Consider the following 22,984-nt stretch of genomic DNA (forward strand, 5'->3'; position numbering starts at 1 on the left):
ATACAAGTGTATTTTGTGCTGCCACTAACCTTGACCCCTGCTGACTGTGACTCGCCTGCCAAAGCTGCCAGCCGCCAGCTGTCAAAAGCCATTTGGGCAGATTCCTCACTTACCAATCAATCCATCCTCTTGCCTTGCATAAAATATTAATCATTGTTCACATTTTATAGTTATAATTCTACATTTTAGGAAAACAGTACAGTAAGCACGTAAAATATCAGCATAGTTTCTATTCAGATCATCTTTTCTAATGCTTCTTTGTAGAAAAGTGCTCTACGTTAGAATTCATACCTTAATGAACTTGATTTTTTTCCTATTGGAAAATAGGTGTGAAGGATCCCATTTTAATAATACTTTTCTTAAGTGTCATGGTAGACCATCTCTTTACTATTTGTTTATATAGAATTGTCAGTAGTCAAATTTACCACAGAGTAAAGTTTGTTGTATAATCATTTTATATGCCAAGTTCTTCCAGTTCATGGATGCTCATTTTATTTAGTAAACTGTGGCTTTTTAAAATAATAATAATAATAATAATAATAATAAGGAAGAAAGGAAAGAAGGGAAAAGCTCAGAACAAAATTAATTGGAAGGTTATTCCAAAATTTCAGTGCACTTTGGGGAAAAAAAGAAAAATCATAGGATAGTGATTTGAAGATCACTTTTCTGGGAACTATGTTGTAAATTATTCCTCTTTCCAGAAACTCAGTAGTGCTTATCTCTCATACCAGGACCTAAGAGTCCTGAAGAATTCATTTCCTTGCAAGAATGTCATTTGTCTGTGTATTATATCTAGCAGTATACATTGATGTTGTATGTGACAGGATTCTAGGGCTTTAACTGAGTACTTTGTTCAAGTGCTTGAGCAGCTCAAATACTGCCTCCTTGGGAAAATTTTGGCCCTGCTTATAGGCAGATGGGTGGTTCCTTTCATGCAGTCAGGTAAGCACTAATGAGTTTGGGGAGCTTTAAAGAGTCCTGTTTAGAAATCAGAAAGTGCATGAGCTTTTTCCAAATGTGAATCCTGACATGTTATGGGACCTCAGAAGTCTAATGGCAGCAAATAAAACCAAAAGGAAGGATTTGTCCAGAACACTACTCAAATCCTTGCCTTTGCCCCTGGTGCTCTGATGTCATCACTATCTTCCAACACAGCTTCATCTTCAGGCTTCAAATTTCTAGTTTTCCCCTTTGTTCAGTGTTTAATGTTTTGGGGTTTTTTTTCCTGCCCATGAGCGAGAGATCATGCTACTTGTCTATTATGTTTTTTGGGTTCTAAGAATATTCTAATTCTTAATGATAAAACCCCAACCCTTACCTATTATGCCTTCTAATTTTATCTGAGTTAAGCCTCATCACTTCAGAATGTGATTTTGAATCCCCCAACAGCTGCACTTGAATTACCTGTAGTATCTCATGAATGTCCCATGATTTCTTGGTCTTGCCTCAGTAACAGCAAATGACTGTCTACTAAATCCACTCCCTCCTTTTTATTTTATTTTATTTTATTTTATTTTGTTATTTCATTTTATTTTATTTCATTTCATTTTATTTCATTTTATTGTATTTTATTATTATTTTTATTCTCAAGATAGTTAAGATACAGTGTTGTCTTGGCTTTAGGAGTAGAACCCAGTGAGTGATTTCATCGCTTACATATAACACCTACTGTTCATCCCAACAAGTGCCCTCCTTAATGCCCGTCACCTACTTATCCCACCCTCCACCCCCATCAGTCCTCAGTTTTCTGTATTTAAAAGTCTCTTATGGTTTGCCTCCCTCTCTGTTTTTATCGTATTTTTCCTTCCCTTCCCCTATGATCATCTGTTGTTTCTCAAATTCCACATATGAGTGAAATCATGTGATATCTTTCTCTGACTCACTTATTTCGCATAGCATAATACCCTCCAGTTCCATCCATGTTTTTGCAAATGTCAAGATTTCATTCTTTTTCATCACTGAGTAGTATTCCATTATATATATATATATATAAACCACAACTTCTTTATCCATTCATCAGTTGATAGACATTTAGACTCTTTCCATAACTTAGCTATTGTTGATAGTGCTGTTATAAACATTGAGGTACATGTGCCCCTTTGAATCTGCATTTTTGTATCCTTTGGATAAATTCCTAGTAGTGCTATTGCTGCATCGTATGGTAGTTCTATTTTTAATTTTTTGAGGAACCTCCACACTGTTTTCCAGAGTGGCTTCACCAGTTTGCATTCCCACCAACAGTGCAATAGGGTTCCCCTTTCTCCACATCATCGCCAACATCTGTTGTTTCCTGAGTTATTAATTTTAGCCATTCTGACTGGTGTGAGGTGGTATCTCATTGTGGTTTTGATTTGTATTTCCCTAATGTTGAGGGATATTGAGCATCTTTTCATGTGTGTGTTGGCCATCTGGATATCTTCTCTGGAAAAGTGTCTTTTCATGTCTTCTGCCCATTTCTTCACTGGATTGTCTGGTTTTTTTGGGGTATTGAGTTTGGGTATAAAGTTCTTTCTTTATAGATTTTGGATACTAACCCTTTATCTGATATATCATTTTCAAATATCTTCTCCCATTCTGTCGGTTGCCTTTTAGTTTTCTTGATTGTTTCCTTGGCTGTGCAGAAGCTTTTTATCTTGATGAGGTCCCAAAAGTGCATTTTTACTTTTGTTTCCCTTGCCTTCAGAGACATGTCAAGTAAGAAGTTGCTGTGACTGAGATCAAAGAGATTGCTGCTTGTTTTCTCCTGTAGGATTTAGAAGGTTTTGAAAGACCTAAATATAAGACAGGAAACCACTCCTTACTTTTATTGCACACACTATCCATGCAAATTCTAGATTCCCCAGCCCCATCTCTTGTTTTGTTATTTTTTATTTGAGTATCATTGATACACAATGTGATCTCACTCTCAAATGTACAACATAGTGATTCAACTTCTTTATACATTGTGCTATGTTCACTACAGGTGTAGGTGCCGCTTGTCATCATTGACTACGTTCCTTATACTGTGCCTTTTATTCCAGTGACTTCTTTTTTTAATTTATTTCTATTGTTTTAAGTTTACCATTATTTTTTTTTTTTTTGAGAGAGAGAGAGAGCTCACGAGCAGGGGAGGGCGGAGAGAGAGGGAGAGAATCCAAGCAGGCTCAGCACTATTAGTGCAGAGCCTGATGTGGAACTCAAACTCACAAACCATGAGACCATGACCTGAGCCAAGATCAAGAGTTGGACACTTAACCAACTGAGCTACCCAGGCGCCCCTATTCCAGGGACTTCATGCCGTAACTGGAAGCCTGTATCTCCCACTTCTCTTTACCTGTTTTGCCCATCCCCCCATCCCCTCTGGCAGCCATCAGTTCTCTATATTTTATAGGTCTGATTCTGCGTCTTGTGTGTTTATTCAATTGTTTTTTTTTAGATTCCACATATGGGTAAAATCACATGGTATTTTTCTTTTTCAGTCTGACTTATTTCACTTAGTGTAATACACTCTAGATCCATACATGTTGTCATAAATCATTAAAGAACTATATTCCCCTGTTTACATCCCTATGCCTACAGTAGTTCATCTCTATAGGAATGCATTATCAGAATTATGATTAAGTAGTTTGCTTTTATTATAGTTTTAAGAAGGAACATAAGTGGTCATTTGATTGCAAGAAGTAAAGATGTACTCAGGTTTTCTCAATTTGTGGGACTCTATTCCAGAAATACATATACTTAAAAGAAAGATTGGGATCTCTTGGCTTGACAAAAACCAAAACCAGAAGTACAGCCTAGTCTCATCAGAATGTATTTGTTAATGAGAGCAAGATTCAAAACTGCCATAGTGACCGAGTTACTGTTATTTTCTGAGCAATATATTTTTTAATCCTTTATGATTATGATGAGCTCCTGAACTAACAACAATTTCACTCTTTGTTCTAGATAATTTTTCCTCTGAGATTTTTGCTTATTGATAAGTTTATTCATGACTCAGCTTTCATTACTTCCCCTCTCTGCATTACCCTCCCCGTGACCAAGATAAAGAAGATCTAGTTGACTCATTTGATATCTTTCATAGCTGTTTGGATAGAATTTTTATGAACAGGGGTGCCTGGGTGGCTCAGTTAGTTAAGCATCCGACTTCAGCTCAGGTCATGACCTCATAGTTTGTGAGTTTGAGCCCCATGTTGGGCTCAGTGCTGACAGCTCAGAGCCTGGAGCCTGCTTCAGATTCTGGGTCTCCCTCTCTCTCTGCCCTTCTCCTGCTCACGGTCTTCTCTCTCTCTCTCTCTCTCTCTCTCTCTCTCAAAAATAAATAAACATTAAATTAAAAAAAAAGAATTTTTATAAACAAACACCCTAGGGGCGCCTGGGTGGCGCAGTCGGTTAAGCGTCCGACTTCAGCCAGGTCACGATCTCGCGGTCCGTGAGTTCGAGCCCCGCGTCGGGCTCTGGGCTGATGGCTCAGAGCCTGGAGCCTGTTTCCGATTCTGTGTCTCCCTCTCTCTCTGCCCCTCCCCCATTCATGCTCTGTCTCTCTCTGTCCCAAAAATAAATAAACGTTGAACAAACACCCTAAATCCAATAAGGTGATTGAGGTAGAAGAGGGGAAACTGTACTTGCAGGAAGATTTATACATAAGTTGCAGCCCGTGACTCTTTCCCCAAGCAGTGATTGGACAGAAACCCATGGGGCTTAGGTTTTAGGGGCATTCAGTCTTAATATATTTGATTCAATGAGGATATTTTTGGACATTCAATAAAGACAGTATTTAGAAGCCTTTTCATTTATGTAGGTCCTGTTATATAATAATCTATATAATAATTTTTATAGGTTTTCATGATATGACAGTCTCCTCCAAAGAACACTCAACTTATTTTTTGCTTTAGCTATCAGGAGGCTCCAGTTTACATTTATGCTTGATTCCAGCAACTGTCCTTAATTAGGTTATTTGGTATCATGTTTTTCTCCTTTGAATTGTACACCCTTAAGAGTTTATCCTTTCTTTAATGGCCCTACTATTGATATATTTTTATGCTTCATAGTGTAAACCACCTCAAATTATCCTTGAAAATGAGGATACTCTTATTAATAATAAAGTTCCCTACAACTAATGATTGTACTTATTTGTAGCAATTACACTTGGGGGTAGATAAAAAACAAGATTTAACAATTATACTTCCTTTAAATTAAGATCAAAAACAATATGTCAATATTATATGCAAAGACCAAGCCAAATGTGCAGAAAATAAAGGGATATTTCCATTGTGCAATAGAACATTCTTACATAATGTAAGTCTAATTCTACATAAGAACAGTCACATTGCCTATAAAAACTATCTTTATTCTCCCAGCTAACCACAGAGAAGCTTTAGGTACAGAAATGTCTCTCAGACAACAAAGAGCTCTAGGAAGTAGTAGAAGATAGGATATGATCATTTAAAAGACAGGAAAATATATTACTTTATTTATTTATTTATTTATTTATTTATTTATTTATGGAAGAAAAAGAGATACTTAATTATCTTAGTTTTTAATACTGCTTTTTTAAAAAGAAAGTTTAAAGTGTATTTATCTTGAGAGAGAGAGAAAGCATGAGTGGGGTAGGGGTAGAGAGAGGGAGAGAGAATTCCAAGTAGGCTCCATCCTGTAAGACCAGAGCCCGATGCAAAGCTCGAATTCACAAACTGCGAGATCATGACCTGAGCCAATATCAAAAGTTGGACACTTAACTGACCGAGACATCCAGGTGCCCCTAATATGCTTTTAATATAGGAGAAAACATGTTTTAATGTTACATTATTTTAAATTATTAGAATTATTGATGTGTACAAAATCTGTAAATGACATATTTAATTCAAATGAAAGAATAGGTAATAATTATATGATATATCAGTGATCATTTTTAGAATAACTATGAGCTGAAGTTAATATTTTGTATGTAGATTCTGCTTTCATATAGTAGAAAGTTCAAATTTTATTTCCGTTAACTAGTTATTGGACAGGTATACATTAGAGAATATGGAAATAACTTTATACATTACATTTTGCTTTATTTTTAAGAAAACTTCTATCTTGGGGCTCCTGGGTGGCTTGGTCAGTTAAGCGTCCGACTTCGGCTCAGGTCATGATCTCACGGTCCGTGAGTTCGAGCCCCCCGTCAGGCTCTGTGCTGACAGCTCAGAGCATGGAGCCTGTTTCGGATTCTGTGTCTCCCTCTCTCTCTGCACCTCCCCTGTTCATGCTCTGTCTCTCTCTGTCTCAAAAATAAATAAACGTTAAAGAAAAAAAAGAAAAGAAAACTTCTATCTTATTGTCCATAAATTTCAGGGCTTATGAATATGTTATGTACATAATCACATCATTTCTAAAAGTAAGAATCATACTGAGTCATCTTTGCATTATACTGCAAAAGGTTCGTAGTGACACTAATCCTTTGAATAATAGCATGAATAACTTTCTTTGTTAATCTAAGACTGTTAGAACCAATTCAGTCTCATTGCCACTGGCTTTGTCTTCCCAGCTCCCTGGGCAGATCGCCTAATGGGCTTCACCTTCACATCCACCTACCTTAGTTCTTGAACCAGTTATGGCCTAGCCATGGATATGTCAGCAGCCTCAGTCTCACCATCTCCTGGTGAGAACTAAGTTAATTGCTAACCCAGGTTTGATCATGTACAATGTGGGAGGATCTCTAAACAGTCATGTATCTCTCATCCAGTCATCCAGCCCACTTTCTATGAAATTGCAGTATTGTCCATGTTTGCTTACCTGGGCCCCTTTATATTAAAAAACAACAAAAAAAAAAACCTTTAATAAATAAAGAGAAGAGACAAATGTCCCATGGAAGGGAATTCCAAGTAATCTATTTAGATACTCCACCATCAAGGAGATGAAATATAAGTCCCCACTCCTTAAATGTAGGCTGTACATAGTGACTTTCTTCCATGGTGTGCAGTATGAAAAGTGGAAAAAAGAGGAACTTTAGAGTGGAAAAACCTGACAAACACTGTCTTATCCGGGTAATCAAGGTCTGTATCAATGATGTTAAATTATGTTGATAGGTATCCTTGATATGTCAGGAACATGGTACTCTATTTCTGTGGTCTTCCTCTCAAAAATCCATAGCCCTAGTCTAATTATGAGAAAGAACATCTGCAAATCCAAGTGGAAGAACATTCTACAAAATGTCTAGCCATTACTCCTCAAAACTCTCAAGGTCATCAAAAACAAGACAAGTCTGAGAAACTATCACAACCAGTAGGACTAAATCCAATGTGATATCCTGGATAGGGTGGTGGAACTGAAAAGACATTAGGTGAAAACTAAGAAATTATTTTTTTTTAAGTTTTTATTTATTTAAGTAATCTCTGCACCCAATGTGGTCCTCAAACTCATGACCCTGAGATCAAGAGTCACATATTCTTCTGACTGAGTCAGGCAGATGCCGCAAAAACTAAGAAATTCTCAATAAAATAATGGACTTCAGCTAACACAGTCTATCAGTATTGGGTTCATTAATTATAACAAATAACCCCATTGTAAGGTGTCAATAATAGAGGAAATTTGGTATAGGGTATATGGGAACTCTCTATACTATCTTCAAATTTTCTGTAAATCTAAAACTTTTAAAATATAAGTTTACTTAAAAAAACAATATGAGAAAAGATAATGTTTATTGAACTATTACTTTGTGCCGGACACTGCCAAAAGCATTGTTTATATCACCTTACTGAAAACTAAGAATGACCTTGTGAAATGAATACTGTTATACTCATTTTATAGATAAGGAAATTGAGACACAGGTTAAGTGGATAAGTACATTTCTTAAGGCCAAATCTACATAATTGAGGAGAAAGAACTCCAATCCAGACTAACTCTAGACTGTGTACTTCTTTTGGTCCTATTTATATAACTTATTAGCAGACATTGAGCACAAGAAAAATGTTCATTTAGCATTTTTCCAAATCAGACAAGTAAGGAAGAATAAAGAGAAAATTCATGCCTGCCAAGAGACAAAATAAATGTACTTCTAAAGGAGACTGAAGAATTGAGGTTTGAAATAAAGACAGAAGAAATTCAAGGACTTATGAATCTTACTGAAGCATTAAAGAAGAGATACTTGTATCCACAACTTTGACTCTTGAAACCTTTGCAGGTATTGTCCAACACAAAGGCTATACTGGAGTTAAAATTACTGTCAAAAATTATTTAAAAAGTGGGGAAAATAATCTAAAGCACCTGAACATGAACATAACCACTTGTTTACAGCCTCTCACTCCAGTTTCTCTTTCAGACTGGGTATCTCCCTAAACTCAAAACTTAGCTCTCTGAGCTAGGGCCCTATTGCACAGCTTAACTCATATTAATCTCCTTTTCTGGAGTCTAGGGAATGGGCAACAGGGAGCAATAAAATTCATGATCAGTACTCTCAACTGCCATTCAATGTGCACTTCAACTTGTAAGTTTTTATGTATGTCCTTGCCGAAGTATGATCTGCACCAGGCAGTGACTCAATTCTGATGCCTTCCTCCATCTCTAGGACGTTGGCCCTACCTAGGCTCTCCCTGACTTTAACACTCAATAATGTCATCTACAAAATGAGATCATGAAGGCAGCTCTTTCTGCCCACAGGTCCTGCCCCGTGCTTTAATAAAATCACCTTTTTACACCAAAAAAAAAAAAAAAATGATATGAAAATATGTATGTTACAGATTGATGTTAGGATTAAGTGAGATAATATCTTTTTAAATTTTCCAAATAATCTCTGTGATCTAATGTAATGAAACTGGCAGTTGAGTGTATCACTGAAAAAACTGATGAAAACTTAAAACACTGAATTTTTCACTTAAAAACATATTAATATACTTTTACTTACCAGACTTTTGGTGTAAACACAAGGCCATTTGTTGTTTTGGTCTTTGCACACAGCTTTGTATAGGGTCACTCTTTGGAGTTCTGTCTTAATTTTTTTACATCAAGCATACCTCTAAGGCAGTCTACAGTGTCCAGCTTTGTTTCCCTTAAACAACCAATTTCCATTTTTAAAAAATAGGAGAGTTAAGATAATGTTCTCACCTTTTCCCTTCAGAATCACACAAAAGCAACAAATAAAAACCAAAACACAACTTCTTTGACAAAATCAGAAAGCATGCTAAATCTCAAATCATGTGTTTTATGAAGCACAATGAAGGTAAAGAGGGATGGAGAAAGATACCAAAAGAAAATTCCCAGGGTTACAGATCACTGACAAAACCAATAACACAGTTCTCTAGACTGGAATATTCTGAGGAGCAAAATCAACAGTTCCTAGTTTGGGACAAATGCAATTGATGACCAGGGTTGTGCTTCCCAATTTGGCATAAGAGAGAAACAGAGAATACTGGAGAACCCAAGGAATCACACTGAAAAACTATATTTATAGGAAGCAGTATGCTGGTGAGGCAGGATCAGAAAAAGATGATGAGTTCTGACTTGTCCCGTAACTGCTGATCTCAGATGGCTGGAGAGAAGACTAACTAAAGGCTGTAATTCAAACACACACACAATTTTGTGAGATGAGTTTTCCTGGCTTGAATCGCAGGCCTGGATCCAGTCCAATATACACTACTGCAGAAGTTTGGTTTAGGGGTACTCATTTGATTCAAAGATGGGCAAGATTTTTAAAAGTGGTGGGGAAGTAAAAATAAGATAAAAACAGAGAAGGAGACAAACCATAAGAGGCTCTTGAATACAGAGAATAAACTGAGAGTTGCAGTGAGGGGGTAAGTTAAATGGGTGACGGGCATTAAGGAGGGCCCTTTTTGGGATGAGCCCTGGGTGCCATATGAAAGAGATGAATCACCGTTCTACTCCTGAAAGCCAAGACTACACTGTATGTTAACTAACCTGAGAATGAAAAAATAAAAATAACAAAAATTTTTTTGAAAATAAAAGGGTTGGGGAAGGAGGTATAATCTGCTTGGGTTCTGTACTAAGGGGAAAATCTTTTCTGGAAAGCTGCACTAGAAACTGAGACAAAACCTTGCTTTTCACCATTAACCTTTTTATAATTTTTAAATTCAAAAGAAATTTAGTTCAGTAAGAAAAAGAATAGGGACTTTGAAAAAATAATAAATTCAGGTAGACATTTGCAGAGAAAATCTAAATACAAATCCTTTCAGATATTTTACTCTTTTTATCCAGACTTACGTTTGTTTTGACCACATGTAATTTGACAGCAATTTCTTCTAGTGACTTTCCTTTATCAATCCTTTCACAAAGGCATCCAATTTATAGAAACAACATTTCCTTTTGCATTAATATTTCATTAATTATGTAATATTTACTTATATTATTACAATACTATAACTGGCATAACAAGTTTAGAAACAAATACAATTGACTCAGTAAACAAAATTCAACTGGTGTGAACAGAAGCATATATGTTCTAAAAAGTGGCCTGCTAACCACAAGGGTTCATTGTATTATAGGTATCCTATGTTTTTGAGGAAAACCAGAAAGTAATGCTTGTTGATGGATTTGTTATGTGCATGTTAGAGTAAATTACCTTAAATATGAACATATGTCCTCACTGGGTTTTTGTGGCCTTTGAATTATTCTCTAGGATATATAGTTTTAGATATATCATTTAAAATTTTTAATTTTACTCAAAAAAATGTTTATTGAGCTCCTATTATGTACCCTAAACATAGAAACAAATATTTCATCAACTTGTTGAAATTAAACAATATTAATAGGATGTTACTGCTGTTTTTATTTACAGTATGCTGAATAGGTGTAGAAGATATTAATGAAAGAACTTAGTTTATTGAATTGCTTCATTCATATCCTTAGAGTTCTTCACACACCCAAATTTGTTTTAAATTGTTAATGTTGGTTTTACTTTAATGTTTGATGAGGAAAAACTTTTTTTTTTAACTGTTGTTACATTTCTTGTTGTTTTATCTTGAAGCTGCCAGAAAAAGTTATAATGGACTACTACGAGAAGTACAAGCCTAGAATGAATGAGCTGGAAGCTTTTAATATGGTAAATCTCAGAAATGAACATATTAAATTGGATATGTTGCCAGACTTGAATGGGGTTCAATTAAATTTTATTGTGGGACCAACCAATCTATGTTGTTTTTCTCTTACTGTAGAAAAACCGTTTTGGACCATTTCCTATTTCAGAACTATATTAGGTGTCAGTAATGTAATAAAGAGAACACATGGTAGATTTCTCTTAAAATGTATCATAAATGCACGGAAGAAATTTCAGAGTTCTTTGAACACATACTTGTCTCAATGCAGTTATTTCCCCAGCATGCGTTTTAATGAATTTCATTCTTAGTACCTCTGAAAACTCTCTATCATACGTACCACTGCCTTTGGATTCCTGTTATTATTAAAGAAAAACTTTTGATCTCTGCAGTATTCGTTTTCTGAATATATACAATTGGTATTGGAGATTTGGCCCTATATAAATTTCTGTAGATGCATTTTCTTGAACATAAGTGTTAAGCTAGTTTGTGTTTGTTTGTTTGTTTGTTTGTTTGTTTTGTTTTGTTTTTTAAAGTTCTACCATCCTATCTTATCCTTTCTTTTAGTTGAAAGTTGTTCTGGCTCCTTGTATAGAGACACTGATTCTTCTGGATCGACTTTGCTATCTGAAAGAGCAGGTAAATTATATTTTAAAATATGTAACTAATATCTTTATTTAATATAGTAAACAGATCCACTATTACCTAGGATAAGTTTCTTTTGCATACAGCTAGTCAGATAATTTTTCTTATTACATTTTCCAAGTTTAAATATTTATTCCATCTCGTTTTAAACATAAACATATGTACAACAGATGTTTTCAGCAAACCTATTATAATAAAGTTTATGTTCTTTTAATTGTATGGTAATTACTGTATGGTAGGCAGTGAACACAACTATCATATATGACGTATTGTGTAGCTAAATTTAATAAAGGCCAGACATAAAAGATATTATATATATATATATATATATATATATATATATATATATATATTTCATTTAATGAAAATTTACCTTTTAAATCACTTTTGGATTTTGGACATATGTAATCTGCAGTATAAAAATTTCTTTCTGATCAGTGAAAATTGCTTTTGCTTCTTCACAGTCTTGGTTTTTTTTAATCTATGTTGAATGCACAAAAAAAACTGGTTTTTTGCTTGTCTTTAAAGAAAAATTTTTTTGCAGATTTTACACTGAGCTATGATCAAAATAGTTATGTGAACTGTTTAAATTAAACCCATACATGGATTCAGCCTCATGTTTCCACCATAAGCCCTTTATTTTAACAATTTTGTTCTATCATAGTGGGTAATTTTACTTTCTTCTTTTCAACAGGCTATTTGGAACAAATGGATTTTAATAAATGCTTGCTTTTGTTCTAATTTACATTTTTATGGAAAAAAAGACAATTTTTAAATATTTGGATAATTGTGTACTTTCTTAAGCTACCAAGTAACTCAAAATCACTGGAAATCTTTGGTTTCCAATTTCATAGGTGACAGAATTGGGCCTGTTTTACTAGGTACTCATTATTTCCCTTTTCAAAGCAATTTCCATTGACCTAAATAAAATAAGTAAATGGTAAAAAAATAAATTAAATAAAATAAGTAATATGCACAAAGATTAATAGATTGGCAATGAAATGATATAAAGCATAAAATATTAACTTGTTAATAAAATATTTTAAATAGCAATGTTAAATAATATTAAATAATATTTTATTCTAAAGTAACACTTATATGTTAGAAAGTTTTAAATGAAGAATATAAACAAGAAAATTAAAAATAACAACAGTCCCATCTTTCAGCATTAACTTAATTTTTGTTTTGTATTCTAGTGCCTCTTTCTAATATGTATATGTTGCACACATATATATGAGCGCATTATTTCTACTTAAAATTGGAATCTGGGGCACCTGGGTGACTCAGTCAGTCAAGCTGTCTGACTCTTGATTTCAGCTCAGGTCATGATCTTGGCTCAGGTCATGGTCTCACAGTCCAGAGACAGAGCCCTCAAGATTCTCTCTCCCTCTCCTTTTACCCCTCCCTGCTCTCTAACATAAGATAAGATGATGATAAGATAAGATAAAGGAATCGAATTACAAGTGCAGTTTTGAATCTAATCTGTTTCATTTATTTTATTCAGAATTTTCTCATCTTATTGAATATACTACAGAAGGTGAATAATGTTTCATCATATAATAATTTCTTTAATGCCCAATTGTTTTTTATCACTTCCACTCTTTCACAATTTCAGCAAAGAATAACCCTGTAGTTCACTATCTTATGTAAATCTTTTATTTCCTCAACATAAATTCCTGTAGGTGAAATTGTAAACGTTAATTTCATTCAGCAAAGAATAATTTTCTTTTATATAGTTTGTCTTTTATGTTGTTTTTATTTTACAATATATAGTCTGACTCATCTTTCATTCTTATCTTCAACAAATTGCTATGTATTTAAATCACTTATCAATTTGCAGGAAAATATTGCATGGTCTGCACTTGTGAAGTTGTTTGATCCTGTGAAATCTCCCAGATGTTATGCTATTATTGCTCTGAAGAAGCAGCAATGATTTCAGTTGAAGCAAGGTATTAGATGTATCTGTTTGTGGAAACTATCACTAATTTTGCTCTTCTAAACATTTATGTTGTGTTATGTAAATATTTGAAAAAACATTGCTCTATATTTTAAATAAACAATAAAATAATAGCTAACAACAGAACACCATAATCTATTTTTCCATTGTCAAAGCATACATTAATAAAACAAGAACTCATGAAAATATTTAAAGTATTGACCTACATTCCTGAGTTACTGTATCAATAGGACATTGTAATCTGACGCTTGTTTCCTATTGTTTGAGACCCTTAATATTTGCTACATACCACATTTTGACTTTTATTGATTTAAAAACTTTTTGGACAGAGGAAAGTTATAGGTGTATATATAATAAAATTAGCACAGAAGATCACTTTCATTTTCCTCCAGATTTTGGAAGGATTTTCCATGTCATCTGGAGGGAAAAATCCAAAAAGGAAAGAAACACCCAGGAACCAGGCAGATACAAAAAGTGCTTAATATGTGTTTTCATCTAAGTTACATGAAAAGATATTCTGTGTCCTTAAAGAAATATGCATCTTGTGAGCTTCGCTTTAAGGAATCTTGAAGCTACTTATCTTACTAAAATAGATAATTACCTTGTGCTCTGTAGAAAGCCAGTCTGAGAAAAGCAAGAGAGAATTAAAGAAGGCCAGTGCTATGCCCAGTGTGGTACAGGTTCTTTTCATTTGCAGAAATCTTGAGATTTCTAATATACACAGAAGATACGACAGTTGGCAAAAAGCTTCCTTGATGCTCAGCAAAAGACTATAAAATTCTCCCATCAGAAGAAGTAACTACTCTCTTAAATTTTAGAGTCTATCCGCAGATGGAAAGAATAAGTTTTTGCTCTGTGTTGTGATAGGAAGTTTGCAGCCATTATATATGTGGATGATCAGGTACTTTGTATAGCTAGTACAATACTGGGGAAAATAGCCACTTTTTAAGCTTTTTATTATGGAACATTTCAAATATGTTCAGAAATGAAGAGTAGAGTCTAACGAATCGCATGTACTCATCACAAACTTCAATAATTATCAACATTTTACCAGTCTTGTTTCATCTGTACACTTACGAGCATGCACCCGTTCACATTTGCCACCCCACCCACCGTTCCCAGATATGTAAGATTTTGAACTTTTGCCCTGATGCCTAAATATTTATATAACATTATTTTCTCATTATAATAAAGAAAAAAAACTTCATGTGTGTAAAGCTCTGTTTAGTAAAGTGAACTCCAACTGTTTCAATACCAAGGAAACTTTGTAGTAACTTCCCTATGCCTTAAAACATTGTCAGAAATTATATTTATCAGTTAATACTTTCCATTTTTAATAGAGACATTTCTGTGATTCAAGCTAATCAACATGAGATAACTTGTATGACCCACTGAGATGATAATATTTCAGCAAAAGAACAAAGAAATATAATATTTTGGCAGGACTACAGCTTTATACACATGAATCCCCATTGCAATGTTTGTAGACTCTCCTCTCATAAAAACTGCTCTTTGAGAACTCATTTACAGTTGAGCTAAAGAATGTGATGTATTGGCAGGAGCATCAGTCCTGACAGTTACATTCTGAGTGAGCTAAAGCAAGACTCTTAATATCTCAGAGCCTCATTTGTAAAGTGGGTTTCATTTAATTTTCATTTTAGAAACATTTATTGAATGCTTATCATGTGTCAGATGTTAGGCTAGGCACTGGCAGCATGGAGACAAACAAGATATGTCCCTTTTCTCAAAGAGCTCACAGTCTAGTAAGAAAGACAACAAAATTACTAATTACCATAATTAGTACTGTAATTATTGTATAGGGCTGAGAGGGTCAGGACATGAGATCCTTTATGGCACCTTCAAATTGATAAGACTTCAAGGGAAGATAGGCTCAGTAATATTAGTACCATAGTTTAGATTCATATGAGTTAAATTATTGTCTGTCCTTGTGTAGGTCACTTTAGTATTCAGTATGCCTCAGGTTTCTCATCTGTAAAAAGAATATAAGAATAAAATTTACTTATAAAGTTGTTATGAGCATTAAAAGATTAAATATGTTATTGAACTCCCACAAAATGTCTCCAGGCAATCTGTTAATAAAGCAAAACTGAATTTATTAAAACTGTCTGTAGTAATAGGGGATTCTGCCTTGAGGGTCTCTGAAGGTAAAGTCAGGAGAGGATATTTACAGCATTTTGAAGGTGGCTCTTTTCAGGTGGAGACCAGACTGCAATTTGGAAAAGTTCATGACAAGTTTTATGATTGGTATCTAATAGCAAGGCAAGGGTCTTGAAGCAAGTTCTGATAAGTAAACTGTTGCTTGATAAGTGAGCTCTTTGCCAAGGTGAGCAGATTGTCTGAGATAAATTAATATATGAGAATTTCCTGAAACAATGAAGTTATTTATTGGTTTACAGCCTTATCTTTCCTGGGCAAAGATTTCCTTTACCAAACAAATAAATCATGTTGACACAGGTGGTCTCAGTTCTTAGACCCTATAGCTCTGTCATATTAATGCACATGGTTGTAGTTCTCAACGTAAAACAATTAATTCCTGGTACATAAACATATGTAAAGCAAATAGTATAGGATAGTAGACTCAAACCTAGATATGTCAGTACTTCCATTAAATGTACATTAAATGCTTCAATTATAAAACAAAGATGACTAATTGGAAAAATAGAGCCCAATAAGATGCTGGTTAGAAAAAACATCTAAAACAGGGGTATAAAAAATTCAAAAGTAATAGGAAGGAAAAGGCATATTTGCAATTACTCATCAAAAGGAAGGATATTTATCAATATCAAAGTAGATTTTTAGTTAATCTCAGGCAAAAATATTCTGGAAGATAAAGGGTAACCTTCATAATGAAAAGAATTTCAATTTGCCAGGAAAATGTAAGTTTGTATTTAGTTAATACCATAATTACAAAATATATAAGGCAAAAATTAACTATAGGGAGAAACAAGTCTACAGTCATGCTGGGAATATTTTCATGTTTCCCTCTATCTTATGGAAAAAGCAAACAAAACCAAAAAGATACAAGATTTGAACAATGAAAGAAGTAAAATTGAGCTAATGGATAAACAGTTTATTATAAACTGTTCCCAACTACTATATAATTTTTTCAAGTACGTATGAAAATTTTACAAAAGTTGACCATATGCTGGACTTTGAAGTAAATTTTAATAAACTTCAAAAAAATTGAAACTATATTATATGTAGTTTCTGACCACAATGCATTTAAGCTTAAAAAAATTGTTTTAGGGGTGCCTGGGTGGCTCAATTCAGCATCTGACTCTTGATCTCAGCTTAGGTCTTGATCTCAGGGTTGTGAGTTTAAGCCCCATGTTGGGCTCCACGCTGGGCATGGGGCATATATATATATATATATATATATATATATATATATATATACATATATATATATAGTATTATATATGTATTATATAATTTTATTATATACTTATAAAATTTATTATATACTTAAATATATATATGTAAGTAAAAATTTAAAAATTGTTTTAAATATAAGTAGAAAATCCCCATATTCTTTAAACTAAAAATTATACCTCTAAATAACTTCTGAGTCAAAGAAGAACTCACAGTGGAAATTAGAGAGTATTTGAGTAATAATGAAAATAATTGAATTATAATGATAACACTGCCCATCAAAACTTACGGGATGAGCTAAACCATGATATAAGAAAACATTAGCTTTCAACACATATTAGAAAAGGAAGAGACTAAAAATCAAAAGATTAGTAGTTTCTGGAAGAAAAACATGGAGAGATGATTAACACTTCCAAAAGTTGATTCTTCAATAATTAATAAAATTTACACATCTCTGGTAAGTCTAATCATTTGAAAAATAAAACGTTCAAATAATCAATATCAGGTATATAAAAGGGAACATGCCTGTAAATTTGCCAATAAATTTCTGACAACAAAATTGAACATTTGTATGAAATGGAAAAATTTCTCAAAGAAACACAATATGCCAAAACAGCCTCAAGAAGGAAAATAAAATATTAATAATCATACAACTATTAAATTGAATCTGCAATTAATCTTTTGTTAATTTCCTACATCTCGATAAAAGTATTTTTTGGATGTGGCATAGAATTTAGTCAACCACTGTTAGTTTGCAACAGTGTGACTAAGACTATCGTAGACACTATACGTTGGGCAAGAAGATTTATAGAACTAGACTATGGCAGTTCCTAATTTTTAGGAGTTTATAATCTATGCATTGAAACACATATGAGAGGCATATGGAAGAGTTAAGATTTAGATAATGACTTTGGGGAAGAAAGAAAAGAAAGTATCTACAGAAGCACACAATCCTTTACTATGAACTAACTTTGTCTTAGTCTGTTTACTTCTGTTCCACTCTCCTCTTTAATTATAGGTTCCTTTAGTTTGTTTTAAGTATGGTCAGTAGAATGGCTTATTTTCAGGAAAGAGAACTGTTTAAGAAATAATCTGCCATGTGAAAGATGTGCTCTGGTAACCTATGACCAGAAGGAACTGGAAGTCTCCAAACCTCCCCAGGTTTGTACTTGGCCAGTGATGCTACTGGCTACATGTATGGGGATTTATTAGTTGATGTATTTATCTCAATGGATCACCTCATTAAGTTTGCAGATGTTCTGTCAATGGAAGTCCTTTAAAAACAAATTATACTGTTTTTATTAGAGTTTTCCAATGCACAATCCAGAATAAGAGAGTTAACACATTTCAGCACAGAACAAAGTAGCATGTATTTAAATCTCAGGGGAGGAAAAGCCTTTAACTTGTTCTCAGACAGTTATGATTGAACACGTTGAATTTGAGAAAAATGGAGAAAGTATGCACCAAATTCACCATTTGGTCAGCATGGGATTTGGTGTGCATCAGCTAATCATGTTGAACTAATGCTCCACTTAGCTCAACTCTCAGGAAAGAATCCAGTCTTCTAATAACTGCTACAACTCCTTTAAGAAAAAGTCTCAAGGATGGTTTTCCATCAGGCAAAGCACACTCAAATAATGTGTTTCAAGGGAAAGATAAAACAATTCCAGATACCATTTGATTATAACAACAGACATCTCTGGTGTTCTGGTGACTTCAGAATATTTCTGATCTTAGTAGACAGTATAGCTGCAGGTAAACCTCTGCGAATAAAGGCATGAGGAACAGACTTCAAATCACAAAGAAAAAATTAAATACTCTATTTCTACTTAAGCTAACTCAAAAGGACAGAACTAAGAATAAAAATGAAGGCAAAGAAGTGTTTACTTTTAATGTATAGAATAATGAATATCTTTCTATGTATGTACAAACAGTACCTTTAAAGGGTCCAAAATTACATTCACATTACCTGCTTATGCTAGGTTCCAGAAACCATCCCTAAAGCACAGGTTGTACTGTACTGAAGAATAATATTTAGAAGTTTTGAGGGTCAACATCTAGAGGATAAAACTGAAAGCTATTGAAAGGTAAATTATTTTTTTGGTTAACTTTTCTCTCATTAATAGAAAATACTGTTGTTTATCTTTAAAATACATAGATTTGAAATTCTTTTAAAATATGCTTCATATTTTAGATCTTTAGTACAGTTGTAGTATCAATGTTTGTTAATGAGATTATCGGTAATGTGTTTTCATTCTAATAAATTGGTTGCAGATGTTTAGAGAAGAAAGGATTTCGTTAAAATTGCTGCCATAAATAGCATAGTTCCTACCTTTAAGATTAATGAAACCATAGTAAATTCAACCTAGATCTTCTTACCATTCTTGTATTATGAAAAGTAAAACTAAGTCTCAGAGTTGTGTTTAGTAGGTAAATAAAAATGTTACAGAGCCTCTGAGGGTCATAGGTCATAGTAGCCCAGTGGAGTTACATCATATACACATTTATGTACTGATTTTTAGATTCTAACCTCTCCCCAAGATGCAAATGCATAAGAAGGATAGGATATCTGTTTGTTGGCCAAATCAGAAGTGCCATCTTTGAAAGACAGGAAATAGAAGACCAAACAAATATCTATAACTTTTCAAAGAGCAGAGGATATGTGTTTCTCATCAAGTAAGACTTAGAAAATCCAACTGAACTTTATTGAACATCTGTGAACTAACTGCTGGGTGCTTTCACACTTACTTCAATCTTCAAAACAACAAACAACAAAAAAATAGCATGCATTAGGGATATAGATCCTTAGTAATAGTGACAGTAGTATATACCCAAGGAGCAAGCAGTAATCCTTAATAATTCACCCATTCCTCATTCACTGTAGGAATTTAATATTATCCTAAAAGTATAATGGTTTGAATGCTCAATATCTGCTTAAAGACTACCCTTTTGTTCTTTTCTTTCATCTACCTCTGTGGTCTCCAAATTTTAGTGGGCCAAGGAATTAAGGTATAGTACTATATTCAAAACTACACAAATAAAGCAAAAAAGAAAAAGAAAAAAAGAAAAAGAAAAAAAAATGTTGGTGTGTTTTCCATAGAAATGTGTTCTCATAGGAAACACATTAAAAGAGATCTTTCAGCTCACTGTTCACAGGTTTAAAAAAAAATTCAATAATAAGAATCCCATTAACATTCTAAATAATGTATTCATTTTTACTACTTTGGGTACTGTATGTCATACTTAGTTTTTACTGTCTCATAAGTATAATCAGAACTTTATGTTAAAAGTTGTGTCCTGAGGACACTTTTGAAAGAATTGAACACTAATAATAGTGGTTAACTATAAATTAGGAAGATCAATGAAAACCAAGAAGCTTCTTGACCAAGACATTAACTTTAATTTTAATTTTAAAATAAATCTTAATTACTAAAACCTAAAGACAGTTGCTGATTATTAAATACCAAATAGTTTGGCATTTTACATATCATATATAAAAGGGTCACAAAGAGAATCAGAGAAGGGGTTTTTGTTTGGTTGTTTTTTGTTTATTTTAATATGTCTTTTTTTTTTTTTTTGTCAAGTTAGTTAACATACAGTGTAGTCTTGGCTTCAGGAGTAGATTTCTATGATTCATCACTACATACAACACCCAGTGCTCCTCCCAACAAGTGCCCTCCTCAATGCCCATCACCCATTTTCCCACCCCCATCAACCCTCAGTTTGTTCTCTGTATTTAAGAGTCTCTTACAGTTTGCCTCCCTGTTTGTATGTTATTTTTCCTTCCCTTCCCCTATGATCTTCTGTTAAGTTTCTCAAATTCCACATATGAGTGAATCACATGATATATGATCATATATATATGATACATGTCTTTATCTGACTGACTTATTTCACTTAGTATAATACCCTCCAGTCCATCCACATTTTTGCAAATGGCAAGATTTCATTAATTTTCATCACTGAGTAGTATTCCATTGTGTATATATACGATATCTTCTTTATCTGTTCATCAGTTAATGGACATTTGGCCTCTTTCCATAATTTGGCTATAATTGATAGTGCTGCCATTAACATTGGGGTGCCTGTGCCCCTTTGAATTAGCACTGCTGTATCCTTGGGTAAATTCCTAGCAGTGCTATTGCTGGGTTGTAGGGTAATTCTATTTTTAATTTTCTGAGGAACCTCTACACTGTTTTCCAGAGTGGCTGCGCCAGTTTGCATTGCAACAGGGATTCCCTTTCTCCACATCCTCACCAACATCTGTTGTTGCCTGAGTTGTTCATTTTTGCCACTATGACTGATATGAGGTGGTATCTCAATGTAGTTTTGATATGTATTTCCCTGATGATGAGTGATGTTGAGCATCTTTTCATGTTTCTGTTGGCCATCTGGATGTCTTCTTTGGAAAAGTATCTATTCATGTCTTCTGCCTATTTCTTCACTGTATCATTTGTTTTTGGGGTGTTGAGTTTGGTAACTTCTCTATAGGTTTTTGATACGAACCCTTTATCCAGTATGTCATTTGGAAATATCTTCTCCCATTCCATCTTTTAGTTTTGTTGATTGTTTCCTTTGCTGCGCAGAAGCTTTTTATCTTGATGAGGTCCCAATAGTTCATTTTTGCTTTTGTTTCCCTTGCCTTTGGAGACATGTCAAGTAAGAAGTTTCTGAGGCCAAGGTCAGAGAGGTTGCTGCCTGTTTTCTCCTGTGGGATTTTGATCATTTCCTGTCTCACATTTCAGTCTTTCATTCATTTTGAATTTATTTTTGTGTATAGCGTAAGAAAGTTGTCTCTTTTCATTCTTCTGCATGTTGCTGTCCAGTTCTCTCAGCACCATTTGCTACAGACTGTCCTTTTTCCATTGGATACTCTTTCCTGCTTTGTTGAAGATTAATTGGCCATACATTTGTGGGTCCATTTATGGCTTCTCTATTCTATTCCATTGGTCTTTGTGTCTGTTTTTGTGCCAATACAATACTGTCTTGATGATCACAGCTTTGTGATACAGGCTACAGTCCAGGAATGTGATGCCTCCAGCTTTGGTTTTCTTTTTCAACATTACTTTGGCTATTCGGGGTCTTTTCTGGTTCCATACAAATTTTTAGGATTGTTTGTTCTAGCTCTGTGAAGAGTGCTGGTGCTATTTTGATTGGGATTGCATTAAATGTGTAGAATGCTTTGGGTAGTATCAACATTTTAATAGTATTTGTTTTTCCAACCTGAGAGCATGGAGTGTTTTTCCATTTTTTTGTGTCTTCAATTTCTTTCATAAGATTCTCTAATTTTCAGCATACAGATCTCTTACCTCTTTGGTTGGGTTTATTCCTAGGTATTTTATGGTTCTTGGTGCAATTGTTAATGGGATAGATTCCTTGATATGTCTTTCTGTTGCTTCATTAGTGGTGTGTAGAAATGCAACCAATTTCTGTACATTGATTTTGTATCTTGCAACTTTGCTGAATTCATGGATCAGTTCTAGCAGTTTTTTGGTGGAATCTTTTGGGTTTTTCCATGTAGAATATCATGTCATCTGCAAAGAGTGAAAGTTTGACCTCTTTGCCAATTTGGATGCCTTTCATTTTGTTTTGTTGTCTGATTGCTGAGGCTAGGACTTCCAATACTATGTTAAACAACAGTGGTGAGAGTGAACATTCCTGTCATGTTCCCGATCTCAGAGGGAAAGCTCTCAGTTTTTCCCCATTGAGTATGATATTAGCTGTGGACCTTTCATGTATGGCTTTTATGATGTTAAGATATGTTCCTTCTATCCCAACTTTCTTGAGAGTTTTTATTAAGAAAGGGTGCTGTATTTTGTCAAGTGCTTTTTATGCATCTATTGACAGGATCATATGCTTCTTATCCTTTCTTGCCTTAATGTGATGTATCATGTTGATTGATTTGCAAACATTAAACCAGCCCTACAGCCCAGGAATGAATCCCACTTGACATGGTGAATAATTCTTTTAACATACTGTTAAATTC

The 22,984-nt window shown here is 34.0% G+C and overlaps 1 protein-coding gene across 2 annotated transcripts in view; it reads left to right on the top strand.

Annotated features, from left to right (window-relative positions):
- Positions 1–22,984, top strand: part of METTL25 (methyltransferase like 25) — a 150,193-nt gene that overhangs the window by 111,702 nt on the left and 15,507 nt on the right. Inside the window, exons 10-12 of one of the 2 annotated variants that reach the window (XR_003970482.1) lie at positions 10,937–11,011; positions 11,571–11,642; positions 13,489–13,597. Coding sequence is in view for 1 of the 2 variants with exons in the window: in XM_030323320.1 (XP_030179180.1) it covers positions 10,937–11,011; positions 11,571–11,642; positions 13,489–13,581 (240 nt within the window). In the remaining variant the exon portion in view is untranslated. Of the gene's footprint in view, positions 1–10,936; positions 11,012–11,570; positions 11,643–13,488; positions 15,634–22,984 lie in introns of those variants that run through there. The other variant, XM_030323320.1, reaches the window with a different exon arrangement.

The sequence above is a fragment of the Lynx canadensis genome, chromosome B4, assembly GCF_007474595.2.
Source record: "Lynx canadensis isolate LIC74 chromosome B4, mLynCan4.pri.v2, whole genome shotgun sequence".
Taxonomy (NCBI): domain Eukaryota; kingdom Metazoa; phylum Chordata; class Mammalia; order Carnivora; family Felidae; genus Lynx; species Lynx canadensis.